Source organism: Leptonychotes weddellii, chromosome 6 (assembly GCF_054177405.1).
Source record: "Leptonychotes weddellii isolate Sample4059 chromosome 6, ASM5417740v2, whole genome shotgun sequence".
Lineage (NCBI taxonomy): Eukaryota > Metazoa > Chordata > Mammalia > Carnivora > Phocidae > Leptonychotes > Leptonychotes weddellii.
Genome location: NC_138374.1, coordinates 8,376,616 through 8,396,916, shown reverse-complemented (window position 1 = coordinate 8,396,916; position 20,301 = coordinate 8,376,616). Strand labels below are relative to the sequence as shown.

Here is a 20,301-nt window from a genome sequence, read left to right as displayed (position 1 = left end):
AGCAGGGGGAGTGGGAGAGGGAGAAGCAGGCTTCCCGCTGAGCAGGGAGCCCGATGTGGGGCTTGATCCCAGGACCCTGGGATCATGACCCGAGCTGAAGGCAGACGCTTAACGACTCAGCCACCCAGGCGCCCCCTAAATGATTTCTTGTCTAATGAGGAAAAAGCAGCTTTCTATCTAGAAACTGAAATATTAATATTCATTGCAAAAACATGGATAGATTTAGAGGGTATAATGCTAAGTGAAATAAGTCAGTCTGGTAAAGACAAATACCATATGATTTCACTCACATGGAATTGAAGATACAAAACAAATGAACGAAGAAAAAAGAGACAAAAAAAAACCCCAGGCTCTTAACTACAGAGAACAAATTGGTGGTTGCTAGAGGGGAGGTGGATGAGGGATGGGTAAAGTAGGCGAAAGGCATCAAGAGTACATTTACTGCAATGAGCACTGAGTAATATATAGAGCTGTTGAATCACCATATTGTACACCTGTAACTAATATAACACTATGTTAATTATACTTGAATAAAACAATTGTGGAGGAAGAAAATATTTGTTGCAATTATTACGGGCTTCTTAATACTTCGTTCAACAAATAGTTACTGCGTGCCTTCCATGGATCAGGACTGTTTTAAGCATTGAAGAAACAATAGTAAATAAAAAAAAAAAAATCACTGCTCTTGTGGAGCTGACATTCCAGTGTGGGGAAACAGGAGATAGGTAAATAAGTAAATGATATTGTTTGTTAGCAGCAAATGCTAAGGAGAATAAAGCAGAAAAGGGAGATAGGAAGTGGCAGTACAGTTCACATTTGCAATTTTAGATAGTGTCAAGTTGGGTGTCGCTCTTTCTCTGAGAAAGTGATATTTGAGTTCAAAGGCCCTGAGTGGGGAGCTTGTCTGACATAGTACAGAGTCCAGTGGCCAGATAAGTGACCAAGGCGGGACTGGGATAGGGTGTGGGCGTGTAGGTGAGGCCTGTATGTCTTTGTAAAGGCTTTAGTTTTTACTTGAATGAGATGAGATCACATTGAAACAATGGTTCTTAACCTTGGCTGAACACTGGAATTATCTGGGGAGATTTAAAAATGTACTAATGTCTAGATCCCATCTTCAGAGTTTCTTTCTTCTTTTTTTTTTTTTAAGTTTTATTTATTTAAGTAATCTGTACATTCAGTGTAGGGCTCAAACTTACAACCCTCGAGATCAGCAGTCACATGTGTTTCTGACTGAGCCAGCCAGGCACCCCCCATCTCCAGAGTTTCTGATTTAATTGGTCTGGGGGGTTGTCCAGCCTTGGCATCAGGATTTTTAACAACTGCTAGATAATTCTAATAAGTAGCCAAAGTTGAAGAGTTTTGAGCAGAGTGACATTACCTAGTATTGAAGAGCCTGGGCTCCAGAGCTAGACTTCTCTGGTTTGAATCTGAACTGTGCCACTTCCTAAACCTGTGACCTGGGACAAGTTATTTTTAAAATTCCCTGTGCTTTGTTTTTTCATCTGTAAATTTGTTACAAGGATTAAATGAACTTATATTTAAATATTTGGAACAGTGCTTGGCCAGTAGTGGTATGTGTTTATTAAATAAACACTTGGATATATGTCTTAATGGGATCACTCTGCTCTGTTGAGAATAAAGTGAAGGGGGCAAGAGCAGAAGCAAGGAACAGTCATCCAGCTGAGAGGTGATGGTGGCTTGGACCAGAGTGGCTACAAATGCAAGTGATGAGAAGTAGTGGGATTCTGGATATATTTACAAGATGGAGTCAACAGGATTTGCTGAGAAAGAAGATTCATTCAATTCTGGCTCTAAGATATTTTGCCTGACAGCTGGAAGAAGGGAGTGGCTATTTATTGAGATGAGGAGGACTGAGACAACAGGTTTCTAAGGGGAATATCTGATGCTGTTTGTTAAGTTTGAGATGTCTCTTAGGTAAGTAAGTAGATATGTAGACAGTTGTATACATGAGTCTGCAGTTCAGCTGGATGTCCAGAGCTGGAGATAGCTGTTGGAAACCATCTGTATGTAGACCTGTGTAAATAAGTGAGCTCACCAAGGAACTGCATATATACAGAAAAGAGGTCCATGGGCTACCTCCTGGGACACTCTAATAAAATTCAGAGGTCTGGGAGATGAAATGTTTCTTAGAGTTTCTCGTGATCTAGAATGAAAAACAATTGTAATTCTTCTTTCTTTTTCTTTTTTTTTTTTTTTAGAAAAACAGCTTTATTAAGATATAATTTGCCGATTTAAGGTGTACAATTCAGTGGTTTTTAGTATATTCACAGAATTGTGCAACTGTTACCACACTCAATTTTAGAATATTTTTATTACCCTAAAATGAAACCTGTACCCTCCCATCCCGAGGCAACTCCTCATTCCCCTCATCCCTTCTATCCCTAGGCAAGTGCTAATCTACTTCTGTCTTTACGGGTTTGCCCATATGGAGTTCAAATCATTGGGATCATATAATATGTAATCTGTTTAGGAAGAAGTAGTATTCGTTACTACCTAGCATCTAGAGTCATTAGATAATTAAGCATTTGGTAAAGGTGGGGGCTATAAGATCTCTCATTGTAAAGATACATTTTCCTCTTTGTAATTAGTAAGAAAACTGTGGGGTAGATATTTTGAGACTGTGAATATTCTGTTCTCTAACAACCTGTTATATATTGGTTTTAGTGTTCATTGAAGATCCTTACTTAAATCAGTGATTATGTTGCAAAAGTGATGATTTTCTATTATTATCATATTTTCAAAGAATGAGTTCATAATATCTCTAATTCAGATGTATTATGTAGAGTTTTGCCTTTTTTATTTATACATCTTTTCTGTTACCATGAAAATCTTGGTTCCTAATAACAAATGCATGTTGTATTACTTTATATTTATGTTACATAATATCATATTTTATATTCTATATTCTATTGTATATTCTGTAAGTGTTAGGCAAGATAATCATAGCATTAATATGTTTACATTATCCTATAGTGCACATCAAATACTATCATATATATAAAATATTTTCAGAATTATAATACCAAGTGAGATTACTGGGTTATGGGATAAATGTATATGTGATTTTGTTAAATAGTACCGTATTCACCTCAGTAGGGTTGCACCATTTTGCATTTTCATGAGCAGTGTAAAAGAGTCCCTGTTATCTAATAGCGTCACCAATATAGTGTATTGGCAAGCTTTTGACTTTTTGCCGGTGAGATAGGTGAGAAATGGTATCTCTCTGTAACACAGATTTGTTTCTATTGTGAAGGGTTGTGAACATCCACAAAAGTAGACAGAATTATATAACTATAGTACCCATCATGTAGCTCCAACAACTGTCAATCCAGGCCATGCCTTCTTCATTCCCTCCCCCTAGATTATGCAGGTGATATTTTATGTCTGTATCAGTAAATACCTCTAACTGATAAGGACTCATTTTCTTGATGACATAACCACAATAACATTATCACACTGAAAATAAAGATCCATTTCCGTAATACCATTAGGCAGTATCCTAATATCTAGTTTTCTTAAATATGTCAGTGTTTTTTTAGTTTATTTTAATTTATTTATTTTAAAAATTTTATTTGAGAGAGAGTCGAGAAAGCACAAGCAGGGATGGGGAGCAGCAGAGAGAGGGAGAGGGATAAGCAGACTCCCCACAGAGCAGGGAGCCCGATAAGGGGGGGGGGGGCTTGATCCCAGGACCCTGAGATCATGACCTGAGCCAAAGGCAGACGCTCAACTGACTGAGCCACCCAAGTGCCCCTGTCAGTGTTTTTTTAAAAACAGGATTTATATAAGGTCCACATGTTGTGATTGTGTTTTTTTTAAGTCTTTTATTATTTATTTTTTTAAAGATTTATTAGAGAGAGAGCGAGCGCACCTGGGAGCAGGGAAAGGGGCAGAGGGAGAGAATCTCAAGCACACTCCCCCCTGAGCCTGATGTGGGGCTGGATCTCAGGACCCTGAGGTCACGACCTGAGCCAAAACCAAGAGTCGGTCACTCAACCGACTGAGCCATTCCAGGCGCCCCTTAGTTTTTTAATTTATAGGTTCTTCCTCCCGTTCCTTTCCCCCTGCTCCCTTGGAATTTATTTTTGAAGAAATTATTTGTCCTGAGAAATTTCTTATAGTTTGGATTTTGCTGTTTGAATCCCTGTGGTGTGGTTTAACATGTTTTTCCCCTGTTTTCTATCAGTTGGTAGTTAGATCTAGAGGTTTGGTCAAATTCAAGCTTTTTTTTTTTTTTTCAGAAGTGTTTCATAGATGCTATCATGTTCTTAGACACATGAAGTCTGGTTGTCTTCTTTATGGAGTCAGTGGCAATGCCTACTGTATCTCTTATTTTGAGATTTTTCTTATTATGAATGAAGTTGAGCATCTTTTTATATGTTTAAGGGCCATTTTTATATCATTTTCTGCAGAATATCTGTTCATGCGTTTTCCCCATTTTTCTATTGAACTTTTGATATATTTCCCTTGACTTTTTTTTGCAAGCTCTTTAAATGTTATCATGATGTAAGTTGTAAATATTTTCTACTGGTTTTGACTTTGCTTATCAGGTTTTTGCCATGCAAAAGCTTTTTTTAAAAAGTTATGCATGGTCAATTTTATCAATGAATTTTTTATTGCTACTGGATATTTTTTATTAACTTTTTAGAACTTTAAGTTACATACAATAAACTGTATCCATTTGAAGTTTACAGTTTGATGAGTTTTGACTATACTGTGGTGTGTGGCTGTGCTTCCTTCACACAGTAGAATGGTATTTCATTGTATAGACTGATTACATTTTATTTATCTCTTCATGTGTTGATGGACATTGGGTTGTTTCTAGTTTGAGGCTATTAGAAGTAAAACTATAAAAATTTTGAATTAGTCTTTGCATAAATATATGTTTTCATTTCTCTTGCATTAATACCTAGGAATGGAATGGGTGGGTCAGAGATTAGGTGTATTATTTTGGTTTTATTGCCAGAACTTTTCCCAGAGTGGTTGTATCATTTTACGTTCCCATCAACAGTACAGAAATTCTGTATGTGCCACATCTTTGACAACATACCATATTGTCATTTTGCTTAATTTTAGCCATCTGGTGAGTGTATGGTATCTTTTTAAATTCAGGATTATTGATTTATAATTTACAAACAGTAAATTTTACTCATTTTAGGGCACAGTTCTCTAAGTATTGACATGTGCATGTAATTGTGTAAGCTCCACCACAATCGAGATACACAACAGTTACACATCAAAAAATTTGACTTACATTCCTTTGTAGTCCTTTTCCTTAAGACCTAGCAATTCTTTTTTTTTTTTTAAGATTTATTTGAGAGAGAGAGAGAGTAGAGGGGAGGGGCAAAGGGAGAGAATTTCCAGCATACTCCCCACTGAGTGTGGAGGGAGCCCTGTGTGGGGCTCGATCTCACAACCCTGAGATCATGACCTGAGCCTAAACAAAGAGTTGGACATTTAACCGACTGAGCCACCCAGGTGCCCCTCAAGCCTTAGCAATTCTGGTGTTTTTTTTAATCACTGTAGTTTGTTTTGTTTTGTTTTTTAACTTGTATGCACTAAAGTTTATTCTGTGGTCTATAGGCCTGAGTTTTGATGAATTCATTATGTAGTGGTGTATCCCACCACAATTAAGATGCAAAACAGTTCATCACTACAAATATTACCCTTTGAAGCCAACCCCTGCCTTCACCTACTGATTTGTTCTCTGTCCCAATAGCCTTTTTGGTCTGGCTTTTTTCACTTAGCCAAATAGATTTGAGATTTATTCATGTTGTATGTATCAGTGGTTTGTTGCTTTATATTGCTAAGTAGTATTCCATTGTATTGGTTATACCACAGTTTATTCATTTATTGGTTGAAGGACATTTGGGTTGTTTCTGCTTTTTGCCAGTAAAATAATGTTGCTGTAGACACTTGTACAGATTTTTGTGCAAACACCTTTCAGTTCACAGTAGGATTGCTGGGTCATTGTAATGGTATGTTTAACTTTATGAGAAACTGTGAAAACTTCTTCCAAGTTGCTGTACCATTTTGCATCTCACCAGCAATGTATGAGAAGGAGTTCACTTGTTTCACATTCTTGTCAGCATTTGATATTGTCAGGTTTTGTTGTTTTTTGGGTTGTTTTTGTTTTAGCCATTCTATTAGATATGTTGTGGTATCTCATGGTTTTTATTTGCAATACTTTTCTGACTAATGATCATGAACGTCTTTTCATGTGTTCGTTTACTATTTGTATCTTCATTGACTTGTCTCTTCAGATTTTTTGGCCATTTTCCTGTTTGTTTGCTTCTCTTATTATTGAACTGTAATAATTTCTTGCCTGTTCTTGGATATCAGTTATTTGATAGACCTATATGTACTGAATATTTTTCTCATTCTGTGGCTTGTCTTTTGATTTCTTAACAGTGTCTTTCAAAGAGCAGTTTTTAATTTTTTTAAGTCCAATATAACAACTACTATATGGCTCATGCTCTTTGTGTCTTTTTTTTTTTTTTAAAGATTTTATTTATTTATTTGAGAGAGAGAGAATGAGAGAGCACATGAGAGGGGGGAGGGTCAGAGGGCAAAGCAGACTCCCTGCTGAGCAGGGAGCCCGATGCGGGACTCGATCCCGGGACTCCAGGATCATGACCTGAGCCGAAGGCAGTCGCTTAACCAACTGAGCCACCCAGGCGCCCTCATGCTCTTTGTGTCTTAATTAAGAAATCTTTATGTACTCCTAAGGTCATGAGCACTTTCTCCTATTTTTTTTTAAGAAGCTTTATTGTTGTAGCTTTTATATTAGGTCTGTGATTAATTTTGTTACATTTTTTCCCACATGAATACCTAATTGTTCTAGCACCATTTGTTGAAAAGACTATCCTTTCCCTATGGAATTGCCTTGGCATCTTTGTTGAAAATCAACTGACAGTAAATATGTAAGAGTCTGTTTCTGGATGCTTCTCTGTTCCACTGATTTGTTATATCTTTTTTTTTTTTTTTAATCCTACACTGTATTGTAGCTTTTTTGTAAGTCTTAAAATCAAATAGTGTAAGTCATCCTACTCTATTCTTTTGGGAAGTAGATTTGGCTTTTCTTTCTTCCTTTTAAAAAAATTTTATTTATTTATTTGACAGAGAGAGAGCACAAGTAGGGGAAGCAGCAGCAGAGGGAGAGGGAGAAGCAGGCTCCCCGCTGAGCAGGGAGCCTGGTGCGGAGCTCGATCCCAGGACACTGGGATCATGACCTGGGCCTAAGGCAGCCACTTAACGACGGGGCTGCCTAGGCACCACATTGATTTGGCTTTTCTAGGTCATGTGCATTTCAGTATATATCATAAAATACATATCATATTCTCAATTTTTATAAAATATTCTGCCAGACTTTTTATTGGATTATTATATCAGTACTTCATTCTTTTCTGTATCTGCATAATATTCCATTGTGTTGGGTAGATCACATGTTTAACTGTTCACCTGTTGATGAACATATGGGTTGTTTCCACTTTTTGCTTATTGTGAATAGTGCTGCAGTTAATATTTATGAGTACCTGTTTTCACTTCTTTTGGGTGTATATCTAGGAGTGGAAATGCTGAGTTGTATGGTAATTGTGTTCAACTTTAGAAGAACTACTAAACTGTTTTACACAGCTGTTGTACCGTTTTACAGTGGGGGGGGGTTCCAGTTTTCCACATCTTCGCTAACACTTGTTATTTTCCTTTCTTTTAATTATCACCATCCTAGTGGTTATAAAGTGGTATCTAACTGTGGTTTTGGTTTACATTTCCCTAATTACCAATGATACTGAGCATCTTTTTGGGTTCTGTTTGGCCATTTATGTATCTTCTTTGGGCAAAATGACTTTTCAAGTCCTTGCCTATTTTTTATTTGGATTGTTTGTTATTGAATTGTAAGAGCTATTTATATATTCTGGATATTAGACCCTTGTCAGATATGTAATTTGTGAATATTTACTCCCATTCTGTAGGTTCTCTTTTCATTTTCTTGATGTTCTTTGATGCAAAAAAGCTTTTAGTTTTGGGGCATTTGGGTGGTGCAGTTGGTTAAGCATCTGACTGTTGGTTTCAGCTCATGTTGTGATCTTGGGGTCCTGAGATTGAGCCCAGCTTTGGGCTCCAGCTCAGTGCAGAGTCTGCTTAAGTTTCTCTCTCCCCTTTGTACTCTGCTTGTACACTCTCTGTCTCTTAAAAAAAAAAAAAAAAAGCTTTTAGTTTTTATGAAGTCCAATTTAGCCTGTTTTTTCTTTTGTTGTTCATATTTTTATTGTCATATCTAATAATCCATTGCCAAATCCAAGGTCATGAATATCAGCCTCCATGTTTTCTTAAAGTATTATGGTTTTAGCTATCTTATATTCAGATTGTTAATCCATTTTGAGTCAATTTTCATATATAGTGTGAAGAAGGGTTCAGTTTCATTCTTTAGCATGTGGATATCCAGTTGTCCCAGCACCATATTTTGAAGAGGCCAAATCTTCCCCATTGCATGATGTTTGGTACCTTTGTTGAAAATCAGTTGGCCATAGATGTATGGGTTTGTCTGGGGTCTCAATATTATTCCTTTGGTGTGTGTCTATCCTCATGACACCACTCAAGTGGATAGTTTTTACTGTGGATACAGGTATACCTGGAAGATATTGTGGGTTAGACTCCAGACTACCACAATAAAGCAAATATCACAATAAAGCAAGTCAAATGAATTTTTTGGTTTTTCAGTGCATATAAAAGTTAGGTTCACACTATACTGTAGTCTGTTAAGAGTGTAATAGTATTACATCTAAAGAAAACAATGTACATACCTTTTTTTAAAAAGATTTTATTTTATTTATTTATTTGACAGAGAGAGAGAGAGTGAGAGAGGGAACACAAGCAGGAGGAGTGGGAGAGGGAGGGGCAGGCTTCCTGCTGAGCAGGAAGCCAGATGTGGGGCTCGATCCCAGGACCCTGGGACCATGACCTGAGCCAAAGGCAGACACTTAACGACTGAGCCACCCAGGCGCCCCCAATGTACATATCTTAATTTAAAAACCCTTTCTTGCTAAGAAAATGCTAACCATCATTTGAGCTTTTAGCGAGTCATAGTCACTGATCATAGATCACCATGACAAATATAATAATAATGAAAAGATTTGAAGTATTGTGAGACTTACCCCGATATGCCACACAGAGACACCAAGTGAACAGATGCTGTTGGAAAAATGGTGCCAGTAGACTTGGCTCCATGTAAGGTTTGCCACAAACCTTCAGTTTGTAAAAAACCACAGTATCTGTGAAGTGCAATAAAAGGAGATATGCCTGTACGTTATTATGGTATATTTTTCAAGTTTTGATTACACTTAAGAAATTTTTAAAATGTTGGGTAAGTTCATTAAAGAAATTATCTCCTCTAAGTGCCAGGTTTATAATAACACACATACATGACCTTAGTAGATAATTTTGTTTAAAAATTTTTGGTGTGTCTAATTTCTCTGGATGCATATAGAATAGTGATTTAAATATGCAGTGTATCAGAATGTGTTGTAATTGAATTTTCACTGTGGGTGAAACAACCTCGAGACTTCAAATGAAGAACTAGTTACATATATAAATTCAACCTGCCAAAAGATGTTGGAATAGGAACAGTCTGCAGATTTGCATCCATCAGGAAGGAGTCACATATCTACAGTTTCTAGAGAAAAAAATGGCTGGGAACTGCTTTTTACTCAAGTCATGGTTTTTAACTTTAATCAGTACAACAAAAATTTTAGTACTTTAAGAATCAGAATATGATATGCTTTTGAAGTCTCTTTTAATCTATAACTTCTCCCTTCTCCTCTTTTTCCCCCCCATAATTATTTACTGAAGAAACTGGGCTGTTTGTCCTGCTGTTTCCCACAGTCTGGCTTTGGCTGATTGAACCCCCGTGGTGCAGTTTACTATGTTCCTCTGCGTTTTTTATTGCCTGTAAATTGGTGGTTTGACATAGGGAGATCTAGAGACTGGATCCGATTCAGATAAAAACTTTTTTGTTACATGCTCACTTCATAGGTGATGTTTGTGTCTTCATCAGGAGGCACATAATACCTGCTTATCTCTCTTTTTCATGATGTTAATTAATTTTACTTTGATTCATTTTAGTTTTAGCAATTCGAAGAGTTTTAGAGAGAGAGTGTGGTATAGATGTTAGGATATAAGCTCTAGAGCCCAAGAATCTGGGTTCATGTTTTGATTTATTTACTAGTTCTCTAATCTTAGAGAGTCACTTTCCCTTATGAGCCTTAAGTCTCTTATCTGTGAAATGGGGATGGTGATTCCTGATTCATGGGGTCATTTTGAGGGTTCAGTGAGAAAATGCGTGGAAAAGAACCTTGCACAGAGCCTAGCGTATAGTTAGTGGCCAGTAAGTGTTAGCTATTGTTGTTCTGTGAATTTAAAAATATTCTGGAATAATCTGAAAGGTAGATTATCTCAATTTATAAGTGAGGAAATTAAAGTTTGGATAGCTAATTTTTTGGCTCATCTGGGTGTGTTTAGGGAAAAAAAGTAGGTCAGTTATTCAGCTGAGGTGAATGGCTCAATGTGTATAGTTGTATTTAGTAACCACTCATAATCTTAATTTCAAAAGGTTTTGCCCATGCTTTGTACATATTCACATGTACATCACCACTTCAAGTTGGGAAGTAGGCTCTTTGTTAAATAAATTGTATATGGCACATTTTATGTTTGAAGTCCACTGAGAAATACTTACTGTCAAATGTTTTTATTTTACAGTGTAATGTTCAGGCTCAGAAATGCCTTATGTGGATCGTCAGAATCGTATTTGTGGTTTTCTAGACATTGAGGAAAATGAAAACAGTGGGAAATTTCTTCGAAGGTACTTCATACTGGATACCAGAGAAGATAGTTTTGTATGGTACATGGATAATCCACAGGTTTGTAAAATCCAGCTGGTTAACCTTTTTTCAAAAGCACACAAGAATTTTAATTATTAAAATATTTAACATACTATATGCTGTTAGGATTTGTTTTCCCAAAAAATGTATGTTTAGATTTAATTCTACTGGCTGCATTCTTCCTGTCTTGCATGCTCAACTCCTGCTGTCTTACTTGAATTTCAGACGATGAAACTAAGTTTATTCAATAAAAATTTGTGCATGCATATATGTCCGTTCCCTCCCGCCCCGGGGTGGGGAGAGAAATGCTGTCTCTGGTAAAAAATTCTGAAATTATTTAAATTTAAGATAATGTCTCTAGGATAGAGCTTGCTGTCTTTTGGTAAAGAAACTACTGAGCTAGTTGCCACTCTTGCACACACGTGTAGTCCTTTCATCTTGTAGCAGCAGATTTGAGTGTCAGCTGTCATTCACAAATTGAAATGCACTTTGATTTTATTGTTGCCTTTCAAATCATTGGGGAAATGTCATAAATTAAAAATCAGAATCCCTGTTTTAGATCTGTGAAAAACCTTGGATTAGAGATCATCTGTTGAGTAGTTTTAAGTTTTCTCGCCCGGTGAATCTCTTCATTCAATTGGGATAGATGTTGCAAGGATGAGTCCCTAGCAAATGTCTAAGCTGATCCTGTCTAGTGGGTGAGGAACTTAGAATCAAGGGAGGAGTGGGGACTGGTGGGAGGTTTGTTCTGTTTCATGGAGAAGGAACTAGATCCCCTGACAACCAGTCTAGTATTCTTCACCACTCTCTACTTATTTCAGGTTAGACAAAATATTTATGTACTAATGCATTTATATTTGTTTATATGGAATTCAAGTTGTTAGGGACTTTAGTACAAATTCCACCTCCTCCTCAATGCAGGAAACCTGTCTGTCCCTGATCTTCACTTTAGCTGTTGTTTGAATTACACATTATGAAAAAGTACTTATGGTATGTGAGACACTTTAATTATTATTTGCTCTGTGAGCCAAAATCTGTTTCCTTGTATCTGCTCCGCATTAATACTACCCTGTCCTCTGATTCTCCATAAAGTAAGTTTAGTCCTTTATCCTGACACAGCCTTTGAAATTTTGGAGGATAATTTGTATTTTAATTCAGTGTAGATTATTTGAGTGCTGACTTTGAGACTCTTTTCCCTAGGAACTGTCTACTCTTTATCCATATCCTTATAGAGCTTCCTGACACTGTTTTACTCCCTTATCTCTGGGTGTAACCACCTTTCTTGGGTGGTAGTAGCCTGGCTATGGACCTACAATGATTAATAACCTTAATTTACTTGGTCAGAGTCAGTGGAAGAAGGAACAGGTCAGCAGAAATCAAAAGTTCATGTTTATTTATTATTATTATTTTTTAATAGAAATCAGATTTCTCCCCTTTATGACCATTCTGGCCTGTGCTCTTCTTGATTTGTCTCTCTTCACAAGACCTGGTAGACTGATATATATGGATTCTCCCAAATTGTATTTAAAGCTCCTTTGTTGTTTTTCTTCATAATAATAGATTCTTCCCTCAGAATTCCTTTTATCAGCACTTCCCACTTAGAGCTAGAAGAAGGTGAGCACAAAATGGACTATCTTTATTACACTGAAGGAAACATGAATTTGGAATCAGAGTTACGGTCTTCATGGAGGTAGTAGCATTGAAAATTGACCCAGAGGGTGGATACGATTTTGGCCAAGAGATGGGGAAGTGGGTATTCCAGTGCTCAAAGAATAGCATGGACAAAGAAGTCCAAGCAAGGAAGGCTGTGGCCTGTGTGGAGAATAGGTCACTGTGGCTGTAGCAGGGAGGGTGGATATTAAAGTTTGCACTCAGCTAGATCTTTTTCTACATGAACTGTTTTTTTGTTGTTGTTGTTTTAAGAGTTGCAATTTTTTTTTAAAAAGTTTATTATTTAAGTAGATTCTACACCCAGCGTGGGGCTTGAGCTCACGACCCTGAGATCAAGAGTCACTTGCTCTTCTGACCGAACCAGCCAGGTGCCCCAGCAAAAACTCTTTAAAAGCCAGATTTCCATGGTGTAATTAACACATTGGTTTTTATGAATGTAGTACAGAATTTTAAATCTGTCTTTTTATTTGGTTCTTAATAATTTTAACTCTTCATTCTAACTGATAAGAACCTTTTACAGTCTTGACTCTGCAGCCAGTGGATTAGCCATCACTACACCAGCTTTGTGTCGTTTTTAAATGTATTAAGACTTATATTTCCTCATGAAAGCTTTGGTAAAATGTCTTGCTAAGATTATTATGTTAGGTTGAACCACATGAAATTGCCAATATACCACTATTTTGATCTACTGAAGAATGACAGTTTCATCTGCTTCAATCTAGTTGCTTATGTTACGGTGCTGTAACACACTTATACTGATCATAATAACCCTGATAACGAAAAGAAAATCAGTTTGGCTCACCTGTCCTTAGGGAGCCATCTTCCTCCATTTTCCTTTCTTTACCACTAACCATTGGTTTAAAAATCCATTCTAGTGTATTACTAGGGATCCATTTGGAGCTTTCTGTATTTTGTTGAGGGTGTGGGTAATGGTGGAGAATTAAATAATTGAGTATCTGTATCAGGGAGTGACTTTGAAGAAACTTGAAAAAAGTATTTTTGGCAAAAAGAGTGTAGGAACTCATAAGAACAAATGGCTCATTTTCCTTTTTATCTTAAAACGTCACTAGTTGATTATTTCTTGTTCACCGTCAGGGAACAGATTTTGAAACCTACTTTTTTGTAGTTGTATTTGGCAGTAATCATACTGATCCATAGGAACTAGGTATTTTGAATATTCAACTTTGTCTCTCACCTACTTATATTTCCCTGTACTGTGCCACTCTTTATTTTATTTTATTTTTTTTAAAGATTATTTATTTATTTGCGAGAGAGAGAATGAGAGACAGCATGAGAGGGAGGAGGGTCAGAGGGAGAAGCAGACTCCCCACCGAGCAGGGAGCCCGATGCGGGACTCGATCCCGGGACTCCAGGATCATGACCTGAGCCGAAGGCAGTCACTTAACCAACTGAGCCACCCAGGCATCCCCTGTGCCACTCTTTAATCTGTGACCCTTCATGTCATGCGGCCATGACATAGTTCTCATTTCTCTTCCTCATACAAGGCTTAGAACTGTATTCAGCTAGTTAAAATAATAAATTTTTGGAGGACTTAAGAGAAAAATAACACTTTTAAATGGAATGGTAGCAGTGTTTGAGAAAAATCATTTTGATAGTAGTTAGGAGGTCTTGAAGACATTTTAACATTTCATTTCCTTATCCAAAACTAAAAACAGCAACAACAAAGCAACCTCTAAACGTAAAACATTTTATATAGGAACACAACCATTTAACAGTTTACCTTAAAAATTACAATTTTATTTTATATATATATTTATGGTTTATATTTAGAAGCTTGAACGTAGTATATAGTTTAAAGCAAAACAACGCAGTTTATATGGGAGTGAAAATTTTGAAAAGACCTGTCCCTGTCAACAATAACCAGTTTATGTTTAGGAATCTTAAGTCTTTGAAATGTCTTGGCTTTCATATAATTAATTGTTTCCAGTAAGCTTATAGAGAGGTCCGAGAAACGTACCTCCTAATCATTCATAAAAACAAAACCAAAGATTTTCTTTTTAATGTACATTATTATAAAGTTAGTTAAAAAGTTGATCTTGGTTAATCTACAGTGGAGGAAACTTTCAAAGTTAACATTGTCTTAATTTTACTTTTAAAATCTTCTATCAGAGTTTTCCTTTATATTCTTTATTACTTTTTTCCAGACTCTTATCTGATGTTCCTGCCTCTATCTTCCCCCTCTATAACCCATCCAGTTTATTTTATTACAGGATATATTAAAGTACAATTTTGATTGCTCACAATTTGAATGCTCACAAACCTTTGTTAGTGGTTCAAATTCTTAACTGTGTAAATTCTTTGCTACTTTTTAATTTAGGTTAGGTAAGTTAGGTTCTTAGTTCAAGTTCCCAAACAACCATTTTCTACTACAACCCTAAATGATCCTGTATCACAACCCTACGCTTACGGCTTTTAAAGAAAAGTTTAGCCACAATGATAAAAATAGCCTTTTAATTATAGAATGCATTATGGTGGAACACAGTAGAGTTTGGTTTTGTTATCTACATTATCAGCTTGATTTGTAAATACTTGAACTGAAAAAGTTGATTTGTAAACTGGGATATTAAAAAATCTAATTTCTTAACTTTTTCTAGTATGTTTAGAACATTATAAGATAAATTAATGTTGGATTTTAATTATATATTAATAATTTGTTTCCAGAACTTACCTTCTGGGTCGTCATGTGTGGGAGCCATTAAACTTACCTACATTTCAAAGGTAGTTTTTCTATATTGTTTCACATTCATGCATGAATTAAAATTCCTTGGAATGAGAGTGTGAATAAAAGCAGTTTCCTTTCTGTGTCATTTAGTGATGATGTTCGGGTTCATATCATGCTGAAAATAGTACCTGGTCACTATGTGTAGGAAGAAGTTCTTTGATAAAATTTAGGAAGAATATGGGGTTAACTTGTAAGATGTGGCAAATTGCAAAAGTTAACGTTAACTTTTATGATTGGGACATCAGAAGGACTAAGATCAGTTAACAGGTTCTATCTTTGGGAAATCTGGAAAAGATTTTTTCTAAGTCTGTATTTATTTAAACTGTTTCTAACTTTTAATCCCATTACCTTTGACTTCTTGTTTCTTTATGTTTTATTTTGAAGAAAACCATCTTCATGATGAAACAATGGGTTTTCCCTCATTTCACTTTGTTTCTACTAATTTCTGTTTTCTTGTTTGTTGATATTTCTGGGATTTTTGCAGTACTGGTTTTCTTTGCAAAAATTTAGGTTTGGTATTTTCAGGTATTTCTCCCCGCTTTATTTTATTGGTGTTTTGGGAACTGAGAGAGAGATGTTGAAGAGCTAGACCTGTGGGGTTTTTATACAAAGTATGTTTGTAGAGGCTTAAGTTATGAGATGTGAAAAGTAGCATTAAGTCATATGTGTGTGCATACTCTTATGCATATATTGGAATTTGTTAGCAAAGGTCCTTAGGAGAAACCTGGTTTACAAGTGTACCTCTTGTTTAAAGGACAGTTTTGTAGATAAAGTACTTTGTTCTCAGTATTGTTCTCATTGACAACAACAAAAAGAATCAGCCCTTACACAACAAAGATGACATATTTAAAGGGCAACATTTTATTATTATTTATTTAATTAAAACTGTATTATTTAATTTGCAAAAGACAAATATTGTTTAAGTATACCTCAAATGTTCCTGTAAATTAAGACATTTAATAAATGCTTTAGGGTAGCCTGCAGCTTGAATTCTATAGCAGTTATTATTAGGAAGCATAGAATTCCACTGTAAAATAAACTGTAGACCCCTTGTCTTCTTGCTGGCTTACAGTATATGTGTACTGTAATGTAAATATATTGCTGCTAGACATTTTTGACTCTCAGTGCAATGATGAGGAATAGGCAGTTGAGGGAGAGGTTGCCCATATGCTTATATCTTTTCAGTCATTTGTAACCTGGTGTTTTTAAAAATGGGAACTCTTTTTAAAAATAAAGTATTAACTAAGCACGTGGGCCTGATTGGCCATCTGCTTCCTAACTCCTGTGCTCCTCTTTTAAAATACAACTTTCTCTGTGCACTTCTGTTGACTTTCATCTCTGTCCCACAGCTTTCCGAAGTTTGAATTGTACAGTTTGTACTCTACTTTAGGCATGCCATTTTTTTCCAGAATTTATTCCTGGAACAGATTCCAGTGTGACTCAGAGCTGTGAATTTGTAGTTGGGATCAGTCAGGAACCCCAGACTTAGAATTCCTTTTGAAGGTACAAAACAGATGCTACAATGATATGTTCTAACACTGGGCAGCAGGGTGGTGATAGTCCTGAATGGGCTTCCACGAGCGCTACTGTATTTACAGGGGTAACAGCAACCAGGTGCAGCTCGGTGTTTCAGAAGGTGAAACGTTCTGAAACATTGGCACGTTTAGCAAAGTGACCCCATTATCCCAAGGTATTCTAATATACAAGAGGATCCAGGACCATTTTGGTTTCCTCATTGCAGATTAATGCCTTCTGGATTTTGGGACTTGATTAAATACACAATCTCCCCTTTGCCCACCATCATTTTCTCTTAAGGTTCACAGCTAATTTGGAAATATGCAATTTGGGAAGAATTCATAGTTTTTGTAGAGTATTCTGAAGGTATTTTGAAAATTATGTTAAACTAAAATTTCTTCTGTATGTTACATAAAAACTTAATGGTTTGCTTTCAACTTCTTCATGTTTCCTTTGAATAAATACAAGTTTATTCAAAAAGAACATGGAAGTATTATTTGTTTCAAACATCTTACAGTTGGGAGCCATATTCTGTGTTTAATTTGCAGTTCTTTTTCAGTAGTCTTTAAAGTTTAATTTTAGATCTGTGTGCTAAATGCATGTTATTGGGAAATCATACATGTGGACGTTCATGCAGCATTTAAAGTTGGTTATAGTAGCATATGAAGAAGTGAGTGACTCATTTCTCTTTGTTGTTAGGTTAGCGATGCAACTAAGCTAAGGCCAAAGGCTGAATTCTGTTTTGGTAAGTAGCCATATTTTATATGTTTGTTAATTTAAGTTTGGCTAATATAATTACATTATACTGTAAAAGAAAACAGTCCCTGAAAACCACACAACACAAACCTTGGATTAATGGATTATGCTAAGGGAAATTCCCTTGAAACCACCATCCAGGTGAAGAAATAAAACTCCCCTACCCCTGAAGCCTCTTTCTTGTGTCCATCCCAGTCTTAGCCACCTCCCTCTGCTCAGATGTAGACGTTATCCACCATGTATAGTGATCACCACCAGTGAGATTTCCAGTAATTTTTAACTTTCTATCTTGTATTATTTTATAATAAATGTATAAATAATGGAAAGAATTTTGTTTTCAGCTTGTGGGTAGTGAGAAGTTTACAGTTTGGGAGTAGTTGAGGCTGTCTGACCCACTTGTTCAGCAAACACCTAGTGAATGTCTAGTACGTGCACACTCTGCTTGGCCCTGGGGCTGCAAGAGTAACAAGAAGCAGTCGTTGCCCTTAAGAGTCTCACAGGCTGCTTGTCTCACAGACAGACACAGTAGCTGAAAATATCATTGCATTTATTATAGTCAGTAGGTAAAGGAGTGTACATTCTATTAAAGAACCACAGAGGAAGAGCTTCAGATCCTCACTGGGGAGTCAGGGGAAAGAAACCACACTGGGTGAGGAGACACTGGAGTCAGTGGCCAGCTACCCTTGATCATTGTCTACCGTTGGGAAGACGGGGGGATGGGATCCCAGGGACAGAGGCGTGCAGGGGAGAAGAGCATGGTGTGCACGGGCACCTGAACACTCCTTGAAGCTGCTGGGAATGAACAGCGACAGACCAAAAAGTAAAAGGGCAGGCGGGAGTGTGGGTATAACATGTTGACAAGTAGTGTGTGTGTGTGTATGTTTGTGTGTGTGTAAACAAGAGGTGAGAAATTAGCATCTAGAAAGCTGACATAAGGTGAAGGAAGTTTTTTGCATGGATAGAGTTTTGATGCAGGTAGATTAGTTCAGTGGCTCCCAAACTACTGTCCTTACCTAAAGGCTTGAATCTGGGTGGTGGCAGTGGGGGAGAGAGGAAGGACACTAGCAGGAAACGTGAAGGGACTTGGTGACTGAATATGTGGGAAGAGAGAGGTTTCCGGTAGGTTCTCTTCCAGTAAAGAAATGAGGAGTCAAGGAGAGCTGGATTGGGTAAAATGTTCGGTAAGGAGTTTGATGTGGTGGGGAAACATCCAAATGGAAATGTTGTGGTGACAGTAATCGAGGACTAGATGGAGCCTGAAGATCAGGAATGGAGAAATTTGGAACCTGTGAAGATAGTGGGTGGTAGTTGAAGCTGGGAGAATTGATGTGCCCTCAGTATGTTAGTGGACCCTCGTGATGGAAAGGACAAAATTCAGAGTGGCCAACTGGCGTGCTTTACGTGAAAGTAAGAAACTTCTTGAGGTAGAATTGATGTTAAAGTTCCTTGTTCTCTTTTGCTTGTAAAGTGCAGGTTTCTTCTCTAGGCATTGTGTTAGGGATGACATCTGATGGCAGTCATGTACATCCAGTAAGAGAACAGGATATGAGCAGGATGTGAGGTAGCTGTTCAGAGAATCCTCTATAAGGCTTTTATCACCACTAAGAAACTAAAAAAAAAATTTATGTATTTATTACAAATCTATAATTTTGGTTACTAAATAGGAAAATGCCTCAGAGCCTTGTGAATGAAAAGCTAGTGGGGGCAAGTCAAGAAACAGAAAACTTTGTGTTTTAGAATGTGTACAGCATATACTCTTGACAGGTCTTTAATGTAAATCTCAAACCTGTGGTTTGAAGGAATAGGACTATATAGTAATAGATGTGACATTCAGTTATTGGAGTATTTAGAATGGGTGATATTACTTGGAATCAAAGATTAAGAGTTTTGGTTTCCCAGTAGTTTATTAGTAGAAATTAGATAGAAAAGAGATTCATAAAATGCTTGTGCCGTCAGAGAGGGAGGCAGAGGCTCCTAAAATGGAACCATAACTTCCATTCAGAATGGCAACATAAAGACTGTTCTGCCATTATTTCATCTCAGATTGCTCAAAAACAAGTGTGAGAACAAGAAACACTCAAATCATCTTTGATGAACCTGGCAGATACCTGTAACCTGCAGTGTATACAGATGGGAAGTGCACGGAGGAATGTAAAATGACTTAGCAGAGTCGCAGCAGAGGCCAATGAAGAGCTGGCCTGTCAGGGTCCTGCCTCCCACCCCAACTCCAGATAGAGCTAGGTTCTGGGTACTGTTTGGGGATGCAACAAGAGGAGGGACTGAAAACAGGGACTACATTTGGATGTCTGTGTTGGGGGACAGCCTCTGGTCCCTGCTTCCATCCGGCTGAGGCAGCTGCCCATCCACAATCCCAGCAAGAAATGGCATGTGTAGTATCTTTAGAAATAGAATCAGTGAGGGGTGCCTGGCTGGCTCTGTTGGAGGAGCACGTGACTCTTGATCTTGGCGTCATGAGTTCGAGTCCCATGATGGGTATAGAGATTACTTAAATAAATAAAAACTTAAAAAAAAAAAAATAGAGTCAGTGAGGCTCGGTGCTTGGGGAGAAGGGGAGGGATGAGGCATGAAACTGAAAATAGGAGGACTAAGTGAAAATCTGCACATTGAATGCACCCTTTTCCTGTGTCCAGTCCCGGAGCACTGGGCAGCCACGTATAGTGGGATGAGAGTCTGCATACCCAAGAGAAGAGAGCC

General features: G+C 37.1%; 1 protein-coding gene across 3 annotated transcripts in view; it reads left to right on the top strand.

Annotated features, from left to right (window-relative positions):
* The window catches only part of PLEKHA1 (pleckstrin homology domain containing A1), a 48,728-nt gene that overhangs the window by 1,905 nt on the left and 26,522 nt on the right, over window positions 1-20,301 (top strand). For all 3 annotated transcript variants that reach the window (XM_081823344.1, XM_081823343.1, XM_081823342.1), the window contains exons 2-4: window positions 10,780-10,940; window positions 15,255-15,311; window positions 17,530-17,575. In XM_081823344.1, coding sequence (XP_081679470.1) covers window positions 10,800-10,940; window positions 15,255-15,311; window positions 17,530-17,575 — 244 coding nt within the window. In that variant the 5' untranslated portion in view covers window positions 10,780-10,799. The remainder of the gene's footprint in view (window positions 1-10,779; window positions 10,941-15,254; window positions 15,312-17,529; window positions 17,576-20,301) is intronic.